The sequence below is a fragment of the Larus michahellis genome, chromosome 13 (assembly GCF_964199755.1).
Source record: "Larus michahellis chromosome 13, bLarMic1.1, whole genome shotgun sequence".
NCBI classification, from domain to species: Eukaryota; Metazoa; Chordata; class Aves; order Charadriiformes; family Laridae; genus Larus; species Larus michahellis.
Window position 1 is genome coordinate 8,372,612 of NC_133908.1, and position 17,588 is coordinate 8,390,199.

Here is a 17,588-nt window from a genome sequence, read left to right on the forward strand (position 1 = left end):
ATTAGTGGGGGAGGAGGGTTAGGAAGTGGGAATGCACAAGACATAAATTGCAAACAGAAGCAGGTGAGCTCCATTTACACCCATCTGCTGAGCTGTGCAGCACAGCATACTTAGGAGCAAGCCAGCCAGAAAAGCAAAATCTCTGCCTGCCTGCATAGGTCTCTAGGTCTGAAGGGATTGCGCAAGACCAAAGAGGTAAAAACAGTTGGAGATTTTACAAAACTGCAGTTAAAAAGGGACCTTGTTCCTGATGCTGTGGCCTTAGCAAAAATGACTGCAAAGCCCGAGGTGAGAGCAGGCTTGTGGAACCACACTGTCTCAAAAAGGGCCTGCTGTAGCAGTGATTTACTAAGGCTCCTCTCCAAGGAGGCAACACCTCAAATATAGCCAGATGTGTGAAATAACATCCCAGCACTCACTCTCTCTTGCTGTTAGCAGAGGAAACAGATTTAATTTCCCAATGCCTTCAGTGGAGAGGCCCTGGTCCCCTCCGGACAATGCAGTTTCTGGGAGGAGACAGCAATCAATACTCTGTTTTGTTCAGTTTTGTTTATCAACAGCTCACCCTAAAGTTACATGACAACACAGGCACCTGTTGTCCAACATTACCAGCAGCTAGAACTTTATGAAGTCTCCCTGTGTAATAGCTGGTTTCTGACAAGAAAATAAAATTTCACCTTTGGGGGAAAGGGTAGCAAAAAACAAAGTCTTGCTTCTGGGGGGCAAAGCAACAACAATACAGAAAAACCTGTAGGCAAAACACACTTACCATGTACATTGGTGAACCACACAGTGTTGCTGCCATCATGTTATTCTGCAGGTATCGGGCAAACCCAAAGTCAGCTATAAAGAGAAACAGAGAGGTAAGTCAGGATCAAACACCAGTTCTAGAGACCCTGCACCCTCCCCAGTTGATTCCCCCTACTTTCCTTCCACTTTCCATGAATCTTCCCAGCAAGTGAAGAACCCCACCTTAAGACTTCAATAGCTCTCTTCTCGAGCAGTAACATCCTTGTACTAGCTATTAATGCACACTACAGACACTAGACAAGGATAGACCAAGCCACAAAACCAAGAAGTATTCAGAAGAACAAACTCCCGTCCATTTTTCAGAGATCAACAGTCACTTATTCCTGTACCCATCTCCTGCACTCCGAAATGTCAGCTGCTGGGAGCTGATAAAGCTCTCTTGACTTCAGTAAGAGCGTGCCAGTTCACGCTAGTTAGTTCATCTGCTGCTACCTCAACTTTTAATTTGGGGAACTGAAAGTTCCCCTCCATTGAAAAGGCTGCAGTGTAACAGTCATCCAAGAGAAACCACTACTCACCACTACCCACATTTCTAGACCAGCCCTACTGAAAACAGTCTTGCTCTGTTCCTTTAGAAGAGTTTCAACAGTGCTAACTGCAGCAGGAAGACAGAAAGCTGAGCCATAGTTCACCTGATGGCTGGAAAAGCCAGGGAGAAGGAATACCAAGATGAATTTGCAGGTTACTCAGCATCTGATCATATGATACTTAGAGGTTCTCTCAAGGTTACCAGATATTTCAAGCAAGGAGATTGACACAGCTGTCTACACTGTCATGTGTCACTAACGACCTGGTACAGCTAGCTATTCCCTGGACCACGTACTTCTCAGGGAAGCAGGATGGAGGGGTTGCAGGGTACCTCACACCTCACACACACAAGAGCAGCCATGCCTACAGCCCTCCTGCATCTGTGGCTCCCGGTCACTTCCACCTTCAGGTAACTCCGCACTTCACAAAAAACACTTCAGCCAAACGGGCAGCAACGTTTCAGACTTTTCCACTGGACCCCATTTCTCGTCTGAATGAAAACATTAACACTTTCTCCACAGCACAGGGTCCATGTGAGGAACAGTTTTATCTAATTTGCGTCAGCTTCAGCTCGCTAACTGTAACATAATCCAAAGCCGTGGATATCACCCTCAGTGTGGAGGGTGGTGTCACCCAGTGCTCATTTCTAAGGGACCACAGGGAATACACGTGCTCTGTAACTGGATTACTGGAGCATCTGTCACAACTACTGGTCTATCTGTGCCACTTGCCTGATGTCCAAAAAGTTAATTTTTTTCTAATTGGGACTGTGGAAATGCCTGCTTTCAGGTGCGCCTGACTCCCACTGTGCTCTCTGAGGCCAGCCAGGAAAGCAGCTAGTTTCAGACCTTAAGACACCTACATTTACCTCAATGCTACTAAAAGCTGAAGACAAAAGTCACAATGGTTGCACATTTCTTGGTAAACTTGGAGATTACAAGCCAATTAGGGCAGGCTGGTATTTGTTTTTACCAAGGGAGGCACCATTCAGCTTGGAAGTGGAGCAAGGCCTGCCCAATTTCTTTTGGGTTAGTCTGTGTCCTGGCAGAGCAGAAAGCTCTTGCTCCTACTGCTTGGAGCCAATTAATGGTTGTGTCTAGTAAAGAAACTAAGATGAAAAACATTAGGGCATTTTAAGAAGTGCAGCAATTCTTTCCTCGCCCTAGACAGTTCCCCAAAGGGGGACTGAGGCTTGCCATGTATCCGTCACCAAACTCTCCCGAGAGCGCTTACGGAGATGCTTGTAGCAGGGTCTTACCGATCTTTATGCGAATGTTGTTGGGATTTGATTTCCTGCCTCCTGCGTAGGAAAGGAGGATATTCTGTGGTTTCAGGTCCCGATGGATGATGCCTTTGCTGTGCAGCATTTTCATGGCACCTGCTATCTGCTGGAGAAAGAGCCTGATGGTGTCTTCGCTGAGTGTCCGCATAGCTAGGCAGAAAGAAAAAAAAAAAAATAACCACAGATGAAAAAATTAGAATGCCAGTTCCCTGAAGAGCCCAGAGGGCAGATTGTCCACAGCAATTAGCCATAATTTGGCATTTTCACTTCCACATAGGGCGTTTTTTCTCCATACAGTATTTCTGGATGAATCCTACAGGCAACAAGGGAGAGCGTTTGTATTCCCAGTTTATTTATTCTGTGGTCAGGGCCATTTTCAGCACGGAGTCTCTCACGGTGAGCTCAGGCCAGTGGCAGGAGCTAAATCTGGGTTATCAACTGGGTCCAAAAAGTGACATTTGGAGAGGTTTAGGGCTTCCCTCAGCAAGAGCTGCCAGCCAGCTGTAGGCATGCACTAGGCAGGGCCTGTGGTCGCTACCTTTGAGCTATGGTCAATAAATTCAGAGCTTTATCACAAAGACCGTGTGTAAACCTGGAGCTAAGAGGAAAGGCGGTTAGAATTAGGCTGGAATCATTAAGGCTGGGCCTGGAAAGGGTTGGTAGTTTAAATTCAGAGTCAGTTATGGTACATGACCAGCAGGAATCTGTAACTTCGGGTCCAAGTCCAGACCTAACCCTTGTGCACTGACACCCATGAGACCAAACCATAACTCTAATTCCAAACCCAGTGTTAGGATGAACCACAGTCCAATACCCAACAACATACCCCTACTAAATGGCCCTGCAAACTGCCATCTGACATCCTCTGTCTTGCGTCCATTGTCAGGGAAGAGCAGCAAGACCATCCCGGAACACTTTTATAAGCAATTTTTTTCCCCCCCCCCCAAAAAAATATTAGTAATCAAAATCTGCAAATATGGAAGCTCTGAACTGCACTCTCCCGAGATACGGGCTTCCCAAGAACAGTGGTGTGAAAATAAACATTGAAGGGATTAAAATAATGTTCAACTGGCTCTTCTAATCAGAATGATGTGACATTAGCTCTCGTTATTTTAAGAGCTACAGGTATGAAACTCTTGCCAACGCTGAGAGCAGCCTACTGAACAAACCCCAGGACCAACAGCGCTGGCTGGCCTGAGCAAGTCAGGCTTAAAGCAAGCACCATTCCACTTGAATAAAATAATGTCTTTTGTAAAAGGTCCCTGTAAATTGCTTGGGAATTCATTAGTGTTTTTCCAGCTGTTCTCTAGTAAGACATTAAAACAAGCTGGCAGGAGCTTCAAAATGCTACTCTACCTAGTCAGCTAGGAGGGAGGAATCCTTATGAAAACACAGATGAGGCTGCATACAGCTTTAACACAACACAGGAAATTAAAAATCTAACTTTTAAAATACGTGCATGGGAAACAGCAAGGGACACAGATAAGTTAAACAGCACTTAGAATAGAAAATAAACTCCCACCGCTCCCAAACCTCACTGTTCTACGAGGCTGCACAAGCAGAGCTAAAATGTCACCAGGGCTATCAGCTGGTCCTGGACCCATACACGTGAGACCAGTGCACATGTATATAGAGTTTCTCTCCCCTCACTGGGCCTTTTTGCTCATGAACTGGCACTCAGCTGGAATTCAAGAGACTCCTCTGCAAGGGGAGATTCTGTGAAGGGATTTTAAGGCTATTAAGAGGCAGCTCAGATACAAGTCTTCCAAACCTACTTGCATCTTCTGAAAAAAAGCACTGCCTCGCCTTTAATAAGGTTTTCCCCAACCTCCTGCTGAAATACATCAGTGTACTCAGTCCTGTATCATTTTCTGTCTATTAAAGGCCCACCATCTTAGCTGTACTCAATCTTCTCTCCAACAAAAGGCCTCTGCAATATTTCTGCAATTACTATTCAAGGAAATCTATGCAGGAATGGTTAAAACACCATCTTTAAATAAAACAACAAGAATTCCAAAGTTTTTTGCCCAATTCAGCTCAGGCCCAGGAAAGGACAGGCTGTCTCATCTTCCCCCATACACGAAGCAAGACCTGAAACTTGGCAGTTGTTAAGATTATTAAGCTAGCAGACAATTACAAACTCCTGGCTAAAAACACTCTGCCTCTAGCAGAGAAACTGTGCTATTGAGAGCCTTGTTCTGACCTGCAGTCCCGAGAGCATGCCACATCTTTAAGGCGTTACTCTCTCCTTTATATAATTGGGTGGCTATAAGGCTAACACAGCGCCAGCCACCATCCCTCAGCAAACCCGCTGAGCCTCCCTCATGCGGGCTCTAGCTCTGTATACTGAAAACAACAACATTGCTACCAAGATCAGAAAAATCCACTTACCCAAAGAAAACTGGGTCCCTAAGCTACTCATTTCTGCAGAGTTTAGGCTTTCCTACTTCACAGAAGTCTGTAGAAAGCTCTCATTCCTGCAAAAGTACTGTTTTTCTGACACGCACAGAATCTAAGCTGGTGTCCTGAGCCCACAGGCAGATTCCCCCGGTGCAACTGCTGTGGCACAGTGGAGCTGCCAGGTTGCAGCACAGCAGAATTAGATGGAGGTCTGTTGGGTGCTCTGGCAGCGTTAAATCTCACTAACCCAGGTAGCGTAGCAAAGTAGGACTGTGAAATTGAGACATTGCCCTCAGTAACAGAGAAGGGACAGTCAGCTGCTTGGGGAGCGTAGGGGCATACCCTTTTACCTCCCTCCATTAACAAACAGGCTGTAACACAGAAAAATGAAAGTCCTTATCTCTCATACTCAGCCCATCAGTCTACTGTGTGACAGCAGCAATCTCCAACTGAAGGACAGAGACATAAATACAACTGACACTTTCAGTGACTTCAGGATACTGGTCTGCGAAAGATCTAAACCAGCTACCATCGGCAGAGGGAGAAGATACAGAAGATTCATTCAGTTTAGGAGCCACCAAAAAAAAAAAAAAAAAAAAAAAGAGTGCGGAGAATGAAACCACTTGCTTTGCCTGCTACATCCCAAATAGGGAACTTGTAATTCAGTCCCTTTAGAAAGGGAACATCTCTCATTCACCAGAAAACTGCTGGCAAAACATTAAATCCGCACTGAAGCCTGGGCATCCCCATGGAGGTCTGTGGTCAGCAACACGTTCTTGCAGAGAATGCTGTTTCACAAGCCTTACTTTGCCATTACTGAGAAGTAATAATATCCCTGTGTTTATTTTCATGGCTCCACTTCAGTGATGAGGCACTCAGACTACTGCCCTGGGAACAGCGGCCACACAGGTCAGTAGATCAGAGCAAATATTTACTGCGGGTCAGTGCAGGGCCTGCATGCCTTGTAGCTCTTGAGGCGTAGGAAAAGGATGAAAACCACCTAAAAAGCACCCTGGTTAGCCTGTGCTAAGATGTTCAACCTGCCAGGTAAACTGCAGTAAACAGCCCTTGTCAGCCGATCCAAGGGTAGATGCACTGGAGTCCACCCACCGATGTTACACAACACCACTCTGGAAAAGTTATTTAGGAAAAATAACTTCTCCTCTTACCCACAGGTGCCACAAGTTTCTCTTAAACATGTGCCCAGTCCAAATCCAAGCTGATTTATTTGGGGCCCGTCTCGTAACTCCCCCAGCTCCACCCATGCAGCGCGTGGCCAGTGAGACTCCTGTGAAATCTTCTGTACATGTCAGAAGATTTATTCCAGATAGGGCTAGTCTTATCATAGATATTCTTAATTACCTAGCTGTAGAGGGTGAAAAGTTACACAGCAGTGCCTCACACCTCTTGTTTGCAAAAGGATCCCCACACCACTTGGGATGAATGAGAAGATCACAGCTCCTTGAACGTGTCACGGTCAAACCAAGAAACGTCCTGCTCTGACATGAAGTGCTCTCCAAGAAGCAGCTTTAAGGAAGGTCATGAATATGCACTTATGAACTGCCCATAACAGCCTGCGTCAATGACAATTCACAGAATTTAAGAAGAAATTCTAGATCAGCCTGCTCTGACCTCCTGAGTACCCCAGGCCACAGAATTCCAGTTATTCCTGTACTGAGGAAGGTCATTTCTGTAACGCTTCCCAGAGCTCTACCACACACACAGCAGCAATCTGCCACTCTCAGCTCAAAACATACCCTCTGATGGGCTTTAAATGAAAGCAACACCCACAGAGATCCAGCAGAAGGGAAATGGCGTTGTACCATGAAAGAACACCACCACAGAAGTCATGCTCAGCAGAACACACACAGCCTTGGGTTGTATCCAAGAGATGGGGCTGACCAACAGCGTAACCCAGCCGAAACCCATATTGCATTGAAACGTGCACATACGCACGTTTTCCAGTTATGAAGACAAGGAGAATTAGAGTGCCTTTGGATTCAACACAGAATTACCATATTGCCTAATGCTTGTAATTAGAGGGCAGAAGGGATTGGGAAGCTTACAAGCATCTCGTTCAATGAGGAACAGGGGATTTGCATGCGCAGCTTGCATAAGCGTTACAGGAACTACCAGCAAAAATGTCTGAGGAGTCAGTGGGAAAGTAGATGTTGCAATTAAACACCAACACACAATTATTGAAGTAACTGAAGCATCACAATAACCGCCCAATAGAGATGAGACTCCAGCATATCAGCAAAATACCCTGGAAGAAATCTGAACTTTCCAAAAGGAGGTTTCAGGAAAAACATCGTTATCATCAAAAGCACCCCGAGCACTTGCAGAAGCTGGGAGAGGAGACACCCCAAAGGAGCATGTGGTGGAATGGAAAAAGCCATGGGATGCAAAAACTGACACTGGTACCCAGGCTCTGGGACCTGGAAGAGCCAGATCCCTGCTGCAGTGACGGGAGTAACTAACTTCCCTGCTGCAGTCCCTTACTGACTGCTCCCTCTGGAAATCTCTGTCTGACAGGTTTTCTTTACTGGCAACCAGCACACAGATGGTAAGACTTAAAATAAAGGCAAGCACCAATTTCCAAGTCACAACAGCTGCTCTTTACAGTTGTCAAGGTTTTTATTGGTAAAAACAGAGCTAAAAGGTAACATTTTCAAATTAACTCAGGCAAAGGATGGAACCTTACCCCAGGTAACACTCAAACAAACCAAACTGGGGTATAACTGAATTTTATTTGGAAAATACAATTCATAGTCCTTTTCTCAAACTAGCCACCAATTACCTGGGTAGTCCCATTTGATAAACAAGGAAATGAGCTGTATTAATAACCTAGCTAATTGCACAGTATATTTCACTTTTTTTTGGTGGCCTGATGGAAGGGAGAAGATGACAACATACACATAGAAGCAGTATATGAATGGGAAGATTTTCTATAAACCCATGTTTCTATAAATCATTCGGCCAGAAACTGTGTTCTTGTTTCCCTACGCAGCTTTGCCAGCAGTGCATAGCCAGTGCTTTAACATGAAGGTTCATTTCATGTGCATGAAAGCTAAAAACTTTAGCTTTCAAAGCCCATGCACGGGTAAAACTGAAGTTTGACTATTTTTTTAAAAAGCATTTCATTATTAAAATTTCCACTTGTATTCAAGGAGAAAAAGAAGGTATTAAATACAAAACCATTTCCACTTGGTATTTGTGACAGCCTTTCACCACCACCAAAGATGCTCTTTTCAAAGCACAGCAATACCCAATGGATGCAAAACACCATCACTTATCTGAGACAAAGCACACTAACCCGGGATTTTAAAAAACAAATGCCTGTCACTTATATCTCAGTCACACTTTAAACAAACAAAACACATGAAAGGCAGAATATTCCTTCATTTTCCTTCAAGTACTAAATCCTTTCTGAAAATTTAAGTCTACAAACGTAATTCATTATGGTGAATAGAGTGCAAGATACCAGCAAGATACTCTATTCTGTATGAATAGAGTGCAAGATACCAGCATCCAGCCCCAAATAATCATTCTAGGGATACCAACACTAGCTGTAGGGCAAATGTAAATTTAGCTTTTAATCCTTCAGTTTTTGCCATTTCCAGGCATCACATACCTCAAATAAGGAGCCTGAAGTATTATCCAGCTGACTAGCTTTTAATTTGAACAACGTGAACAAACTTTGTTTAACCATGACCCAGAGCCACACAAGAAATGAGATTAAAGTTGTCTCTTCACATTTAGTAATCTTCTAGTTAACATGCAAAACAACAAAAAAACTACTTTAAAGAAAAAAAAAAATACAGTCAGGCCAACAGAAAACAAGGGCTGTGTCTGACTGCAGCTAAGCAACTTGTTAAACATGTTATTCCCCTACCGCTTCAGCACTCAGGTGCAATGGGGTTTTCACGCAGGCCAGGATCCTGTAGCTGTGCAGTGGGCTGCACTGAAAAACAGCTTGGGAGATTGAAGGCTGAGTCCCAGCAATACCGCTGGATAACATGCAAAGCATGTTTTGTTCAGTTCCATGGCAAAGACAACACTTCAGTCTCACCAAAAGGTCCTTCAAGGCACCACAGTCACAGATACCTGTGCTATATTCTCCAGAAGACCCCGAAGTTAGTAGTTTTCATCGCCCTCGCAACACTATGGGCTACACTACAGCCACCCTCAAAACAATGAAGTGAGAAATGTGTTCTGTCCTAGATGTGGGGACATCCTTAGAAGAAAACTTAAAGAAAGCAATATATACTGCTGGGATCTTATTTTAATCCAACCCTACAGAACTGCAAGACTTCAGTATAAATAGCTTATTTTCCAGTGACCAAGAAAAAGACAAACCACATCCCTAGCAGTGTTAAAGTATGTTTAATCTATAAGGCCACTGTAACTCAAATACATAATTACTGACAACAGTCACCACTGACCTACATAGGAAAGGCTACAAGACTAGCTTTTATTGTCATGGATTCTCAGTTTTCAAATGATTATCAAGGTTGAACCTCTTAGAAGAGGAGCAGTGATACTCTGTTTATTTTGCAGGAATTAAAAAAAAAAGATACACCATCTGCTTATTTAGATCTTCCACAAACCCCAGCAAATGTAATGAGCTAAAACAGTCAGTGTTTTCTTCTGAATACAGGGGATACTCTCCATATTGTTCTACTTACTGTGAAGATAGTCTGCCAGGTCACCACCATTACAGTACTGCAAACAGAACAGAAAGCTCAGTAAATGCAAGGCAAATGAAAGATTAAAAACAGTAAGCTTCACTAGGACGGCAGGTTTATCATAGTATTTAAACATAATCAATCACATGTGTCAGAATACGCATTCAGAAGTTAGCAGGGAAAACCCCATTCCAGTAGGTCCCTGTTCTGTCCCATTTCCCCTACACATTGTGCTGCATTATGATACACCAGCATCAACTATCTCTTGTGTGTGTGCACATCCATGTACATGCACTTCAGAGTGAAAGATAAACCCAGAACAAAGAAGAAGGGTCACCGCTGGAGACACCACCAGAAAACTGGCTAAGGAAAGGCTGGGAGCAACCACAGATGAAAACTGAAATTCCCCACATCACGTTCCATATCACTAAGGAAAGCCCTTGGAGCAAGGACTGCAGAGGAAAGAAACCTTTCACAAGCTTTGCAGCCAAGCTGTGTAGAGAAAATTTACTTTCCACATATCTTTGAAGCAGATATTACCCAGTAACACCCATTTGACCCTTGAGGTAAGACGTCTGACTGATTAAACCTGTGCCAGCACGACCTTCTGACAGCAGCAATATGAAAAATCCCCCTGGCTGCTATCTTCACCCACACCGCTCCAGTCCTCAAAGGCACACAGCTGCAGATTAGATTAGCAAAAGCATCACAGGTGAGACTGCGTGCAGAACACACTACTTGTGTAACAAGCCGGTCTGTTTAAATCAAGTTTTTAAAAAACAAAAAACAAAACAAAAAAAAAGAGACACATACTCACCTCCATAACCAAGTAGACAGAGTTTGCCAGTTCCTGGGGAAAAAGAAAATGGAAAAAATAAAACATTTATGCATTGAAATATTTCACACGCTTTACAACTGCTGCATTTGCTTTTAAACAGGTAAACCGTGCTCTGTTATGATTCTGACTGAAGAGAGGGTAAAGACTTCATTATAGGTTAATTCCTGGAAGATTGCTTACTTTGAAAGTGCCAGGTATTTAAGCACGTTATTCCTTTCTGAGTGTGCATCTGTTTAACCAAGCAGATCTCTTGTACTGTGACTTGAGTCTTCCATGTTTCTTTCGGGCTCTTGGGATTAACAGCGGCATGCAATGCAGATGCTGGCACACTACTATCTTAGAGCCTTAATTATTTCGACATTTAACTTGGCCCTTATAGCAGCCGTGCCCACATGAACAGCGCTAGGCTGAACGGAGAGATAAGAGCCACACAACTTTGGGACCTGCAATTCAACCCCATGGGTGAAAAGTGCCTGCAAGATCCACCTACGATTTGAGGGCAAAAAGAAAAGATCTTGGGCGAAAAATGCATCATCGGCCAATGAATTCCTACACATGCGTTAACAGAGTGCTATTATCAGGTGGCTAAAGCTTTCTGGATTATCATGGGGGTCAACACCAGCAAACTCCAGGCCAAACGCCCATCTTCCTAAATTTGCTACCAGGTGCAGCACTGTGATGCTTCTTCCAGTCTGGAAAGTCTACCTCCAGCCTTTGCTGATCTCCACCGTCTCCGTGGCCTTAGGAAGCATGTGCAAGGCTGTATATAGACCACAGCAACATGAGATACTGCGGAGAAGTGCCCCACATGGCGCACCATCCAGCACCATGGAGCTGCGCTGGGAACTTTGGTGGCTGTGCAACACACACTGGCACTCGTTCGGCAGAGCCACCGGCAGAGAACAAGCATGAGAAAACAGCCAAATGTATCAAGCCTGGGTAGACCCAGAAGGGTGAATGACTCTAAACTCTCTTGTTGAAACAGAAGTCAGACAGAAGCAGGCCTGCTACAGAAAAGCCTGTATGCCAGAAGCCACTCCTGAACCCAGTGCCCGGTCCTGGACAAGTGCAGGCAGCAATCCCCAGGTGAGTGGAGAAGCTCCCAAAGCAGAGCAAGGGGCTTCACTCCATTTCCAGAGCTGCAAGGCACCCTGCCTTTACTTACAGGCTGTTTAGACACCTGCCCACCTGATTCCTCTTCTGAGCCCGACTACAATTTCAAAAAGCCCCAGCATCCACCCTACCAGCCTTTTAGCTTCCAAGTAGCCTCCACTGTCTGCTCTCAGCCCCTTTCATCTCCTTCTGCCCACAGGACTCTACCTTCCATCAAGCCCGTACCAAACTGACTGCTTTTGTCAATGCCTTGAGTCCTCAGCACCTCCCGTCATTTCTCTTGCAGTCCTCTTTTCACCCCGCAACATGAAATCTGAGTTTCCAGATGCTTGCTGGAAGACTGGCTAGAGGAAGCAGGGGGAGAGGAGGGGAAGCTGAACTACCTGTGATTTGAGATACTGAAGCTACAGCTGCACGCATCCACCTTCCCCCAAGGAGCTCAGGGCACCGGGCAGCCCGGCACCCTTGGCTCATGTGGGTCCTCCCATCCAAGCATTCACCAGACACTGAGGCTGGCCATCCCCAGCTCTTCTACCTGTTTGCACTGCCAAGCCAAGCCCAGCTGAGCTTTTTGAAGGTCACTGGTTTGTCCAAAAAGCAATTTTTTGTGATACTTCAAGAAGGCCTTTGTTGCATTTCCTTCCCTGATGAGTACTGCTTTAAACAGGCCCTGTTTTCCAATCTCTGCATTTAAAAGCAGCACATGTTAAGTCATCCGCTTCCACGCACACTTCAGATGAAGTGGGAAACCAGTCTGTGGTTAGAAGCACCAGCCCAGGGAAGCAGTGCAAGAAGCAAACCCCAGGCATTGTCACAAGCTTTGCACCTGACAAAGACCAGGGGAAAGTTTTCTGAAGTGTTTAAAGCCCACCAGCTCCTGCTGTCCTCATCAGGAACAGCAGAAGGACAAGGCTTATGAAAGACGCCAGGCCTCTCACTTCTCTAGGAACTCCAGCCATGGACGTAGCAGAAGACACGAGGCCACCCCAGAAGCAAGGTGCTGGTGCTCAGGGAATGACTGTGGGGCAACTGCTGGGCACAGGCAAGTGTCTGAAGTGGTTTTTGCAGCCCACACCGAGCTCATCACTGCCACGGCAAATTCTTCAGAGACACTTCTTGTCTAAACATGTCGCAATCACTTCAGCTCAGTACCTCTCTGCATTACTATGTATAGTGCCAGCAGGGTTTGGGGAAGCTTAATATATTACTATCTATATAGAAAACGAAGAGGAAGCTTGGCCTACACAAACTAAGTCCAAGAGATATTTGTAGTAAGTTATTGGCCAATAGCTAATGTACACTGTACAGTTTGGTTGTTTTTCCACTGTACGTTATTTAAAGACTCTGCAAACAAACATCATCGAGCAAGTCATTGATTTTTGGCAGCCAGTGTGTACAGCGACGAGGGTTAAATAAGGACCTACACAGGCAAGGGAGATGCTCTGCTCAAAGCGACCTTGGTGGTTGGTGGTTTTATCCCACCAACACAGGGTGAAGAGATAAGAGGGTAATACCTGAAAGGCTTCTAGAAGAGAAGTAGGTGACTGCCACAACCCTTCCCTGGCCACAGCACCCTCTGAACATCGACCCAAGCCTCGCTAGGAAGCACCCTCTGAACATCCATCCAAGCCTCACTGGGATGCACTCTCCAGCCTGCTGCGCGCACACCCACTGCAGAGGACACCGAAAACACCTATTTTCAGGTCGCAGATGCCTGTAGCAGGGATGACATGACTTCCACATTTGCAACTTCAGCATTTTAAGACCAACTTACCAGATAAGAGATTTGTAGGAATTTTGCCAACAAAACTAAACATTTATTTTAGGAAGGGCCCTGGAAACCAGCTCTTGTTTGGAAAAAGCTTTCATCAAGTAGCTTACTGTGGATACAACGGATACAACTAAGGAGACTTCTGGTTTCCCAAATGTGCTGATGGACTTCTCTCAAGATGATTCAGGAGCAGAAACTATTTCTTTTCCATTTTTACCCTTCCACAGTATTTATGTTTTGTTCATTAACAAAACAAGGAAAAAATACTGCAAGCCAAATTTTGCAGGCTACCAGTCTCTCTGAAACGAATCAAAATGCCCAACCCACTCATTTCCACATCAGTAACAAGAATACCACAGTTTGTTGTATTTCTGCAGAGGCTGATGTCCAACAAGCGCTACAGATAATTTACTCTGAACCTCTTACTCACATGTGCCAGTCCATGCAGCCAAGGCTAATCCTGTCATTAAACAAGCTTGACGAAGGGAACAGCATAGAGGCAACCCCCTAACTTTTCCTCCCCTCACAAAGTGCGGCAGTATCCTGACCACGCTCCACAACTGCGCCAAACAGCCTCCGCCAAAGAAATTAAGCTGATAATTAATCAGTCTGGATCATTGCCTGACTCGTAGTTCTTGCAGCAGAGGCCCCAGCGATGAAGTTACAACTTAATTGAGTGTAAAAATAGGCAACAGCCTCTACTGTCTACAAATAACACACATCTGCTGATGGAGGACAAAGAAATGAAGAAACTTCATTTAGCAGTAGAGCATAAATCACCCCAGGACAGTGCTGTGTTAAAATTCCTCACTGGGACGCTCGGAGGGATGGCGTTATGGACATCGAGACCCAGCAGTCCCATCTCCCTTTAAATTTTGTCTCCACCCCTACTGGAAGGTGGCATGATCCTCTTCTTGGAAAGTGTGTGTTTAGGTGTGTCCAAAGGGAAATGTCTGGGTGTACCCACAGTTAGTCATCCTCCTACCACGGCTCAAAAAGCCTGTGAGAGGAAACTTCCTTAGAGAAGTCCTCCTCTGCATTCTACACCAGCGCCTTGCCTGACACCAAGTTTAGAAAGGCATTTAGGAAGGGAAAAAAGTTGAAGTTTAATTACACAACACTCCAAAACTCTCTCAGCAGTGCAGTGTTCTCACCAACCTGTGTGGGACCAGTGTTGTAAAAGACACTGGGGTAAAACCAGCAAAGAATGGCTTCCACCTCACACAAATCCTCTTTTCTAGGAAGACTGGGGGATGCAGGAGGAACACCGGGGGATGCAGGAGGAACACCTGGAAGACGAACGTAGCTCCTCTCTTAGCCCAATGTGCTGAGCACCACATGGCTGACGAGGCTCCTACTGCCTACAGGAGAGGAGCCCAATGGACTCAAGTCCTCAAAACTGGTTTTGTTACTCTCCTGAAAAGGAGAGTACCACTGCCTGTCTGTTGGCCTCCCTCCAATGGCAAAAGTTCCTGGTTTGTACCTCTCAGAAGGCATCAACCATGTGCTGCACAACACTGCCCCTCAAACAGCACCCAGAGCAGCTGCCAAGCAAAGATAATTTCCACATGCAGGTCTCTGTAAATGGGGCTAGGACTCATCATTGTACCGACACAACAACAGCATAGAATAAAGCTGAGGGTCTGACAGTGGAAGATAAACTTGACACCAACTGAAAGCTAAGCTTTTCCACTCTGGGTTGGTTGTTTGGGGTTTTTTTTAATGCTACTTCCCTTGCTCGCTGCAGAACCACAGCACACTGCAGCCTCCTGCTCTGCCAGCAGGATCTCATGGAGCCAGCGCCCTTTTGGCCTGTGGCCTCTAGTCATCGCTCTTCTGACAGTGGCACTGGAGTCACAAACATGGGCTATAGCAAACACAGTTTTGCTTTACAGAAACCAATTCCTAGGCCAGCAGCACCTGTAAAGCCTCTGGCTACAGCAGGGGTTCCCAAGCCGGCTGGGCTTGGGAAACAGAACCCACAGTTCTCAAGAGAGGGAAGAAACTTTCCAAACAGTAAATTCTCCTGGTGTTATTTCACTCTGGCTCACAGCTTGGCTTGAGAAGGCTAACCTCTACAGAGGGAAAGGAAAACCGTCCTGCAAAAAGGATTATCTCCTGACGCAACTATTTGAACGGAAGCAAGATAAAAGACAATAATAACATCAATCTGAATTGTGGGAGCACCTACCAATGCTCACCCTTCAGAAAACGGATCTAAAGCAAGTAGCGAGAAGATATTCACATGCTTTTGACCTAACGCAGAAAGAAAAGCGTATCTCAGAGCCAATTGTGTTTCTCTGTTGTCTGGCCCTGCTCACTCTTTTCACTCCTTCTGAACCTTACCAATAAGGACTCAGGAACATTTCATGCAGGTTTCCAATTCAAGAGACAACAATTAACTGAGATGAAGAAAGAAAAGGAGGAAAGAAGAGGAAAGTACCTATTCACTGCAGTATAATCTCCACTCTGCACGGACACACAATACCACAAAATGTTTCTCAGACACAGGCACAGCTTCACAGCCAGAGAAAAGCACATTTTAGGACAGACTTTTGGGATTCAAGTCGTGTAGCCAGTGAGGTCCTGCACCAGGAGACTTAGCACATTATAAGGAAGCTAAATAACAATAAGGCAGACGCTTTCTTCTTGCGTACAGGCTACACTGGAAGTGATAAATCTTGGGTTATGGTAGCAGTCACAGACAAGCAGGGACCACGAGATGATATGCAAGCAACAAATACCATCATCCAACAGTCTACTCAGTATCTTTGCCCATTTTGGCACATCCAGGTCCATCAATAAAACCTAGCGCCAATGACTGGAAGGCATTATTAGCATGGTCAGCAGATCTTTGACTTCCCAAAAGAATGAGGGCTCCTAATTTCTTCCTGTAGATCCCATGGAATAAGCATAAGATGCAAGACACCCACAGACTTCTGCATTGGCTCTTGGCTGCTTTCTGCTTCCTACAGACCTGTTAGCTCACTCCGGGATGTGCAGCGCCAGCAGATGCACAGGGCAACCAGGAGAAGGCCCTGCAGCACAGAGGTGGTTTATGGCCAGCCTTGCAGCAGGCAAATTTCTGTAGTACCAGTAGGACAATGATGCCAAGGGCCAGTGTTACCCTATTCCAGGTACTACGGTACTCTCTGCTTACAAAACAGATGAGTTGCTTCAGGACAGGTTGTACTTCAGGGCAGATTAAAAACATCAGGAAAGCTGTCCTCTGGTTCTACATGGGCTTCAGGAAGGGAGGGGAAGTCCTTCCCATCCCCCTGGCAACAGTCCTAAAAGTCTGACTGTGTGACATTAAAGAAACAAACAAGACAACGTCATGCCCATGGAGCTACTGTTTGCCAGGCAATGAATACCGCCACAGACAAATGGTAGGACAGCTGGTAAGACAGCTCGATCTTCAAGTGACCTAAAGAAACTTCACCATCTACTCCACTGGACATGGTCTTTCTGCAGCTTCCTTCAAACCAGCCCCAGCTCTCTTCTCCACCTCTAGCTCCCGGCGGCAGAGGCTGCAGTGCCTGCCCCAGCCTGCCGACTGGGCAGTCTGCTCTTGGCACCACACAAGTTCACTGCAGGCCTTGATCAAAGCCCTGAGATTCAACACAGTTGCTGGGTGACGGGTGTCTACAGCGCTTGCAGAGAGCTCAAACAGGAAAACACGACTCTCCTTCAGGGGCAGACTGGGCCTCTGCAGAGCAACACACTACAGCAAGTCAAAGATGAGAGCTGCCTCTGAGCCTAACCACAGAAACCAAAATATAGGATTAATGTCATAATAAGAGTGTAGAGACAAAGTGGCAGGTTCCACAAGTCACAGAACTTCAAGGCGAGACCAAAAACACGCATCAGAGCAAACTGAAGGCTTGCGCTGCTGGTACGCTGAAAAGGAATCACTTCTTACAGCAGCCATGTGCGTCGGCGGGTAACGCTGCACCACCCACACCAGTCTGTGCCCCCAGCTGGCCAGCAATTGGGGGCATTACTGCCAGAGAGCACCCACCGCAGGTCACATCTGTACACAGCAGCCCAGCAAGGATAAGAGACTGCAAAGGAAAAAAGAGCAGCAGAATCTTGAAAACTTTGGACTTTCTGACATGGAGTGGAAAGAAGTAGTTGCCCCTTTGCCAACAGGCAGAA

General features: G+C 45.7%; 1 protein-coding gene across 10 annotated transcripts in view; it reads right to left on the bottom strand.

Moving 5' to 3' along the window:
- The window catches only part of ULK1 (unc-51 like autophagy activating kinase 1), an 83,237-nt gene that overhangs the window by 55,782 nt on the left and 9,867 nt on the right, over window positions 1–17,588 (bottom strand). For 9 of the 10 annotated variants that reach the window (XM_074605876.1, XM_074605875.1, XM_074605878.1 and 6 more), the window contains exons 5-8: window positions 10,526–10,558; window positions 9,709–9,745; window positions 2,597–2,770; window positions 770–843 (exon numbers count right to left, since the gene is read on the bottom strand). In XM_074605876.1, coding sequence (XP_074461977.1) covers window positions 770–843; window positions 2,597–2,770; window positions 9,709–9,745; window positions 10,526–10,558 — 318 coding nt within the window. Of the gene's footprint in view, window positions 1–769; window positions 844–2,596; window positions 2,771–9,708; window positions 9,746–10,525; window positions 10,559–10,726; window positions 10,822–17,588 lie in introns of those variants that run through there. The other variant, XM_074605877.1, reaches the window with a different exon arrangement.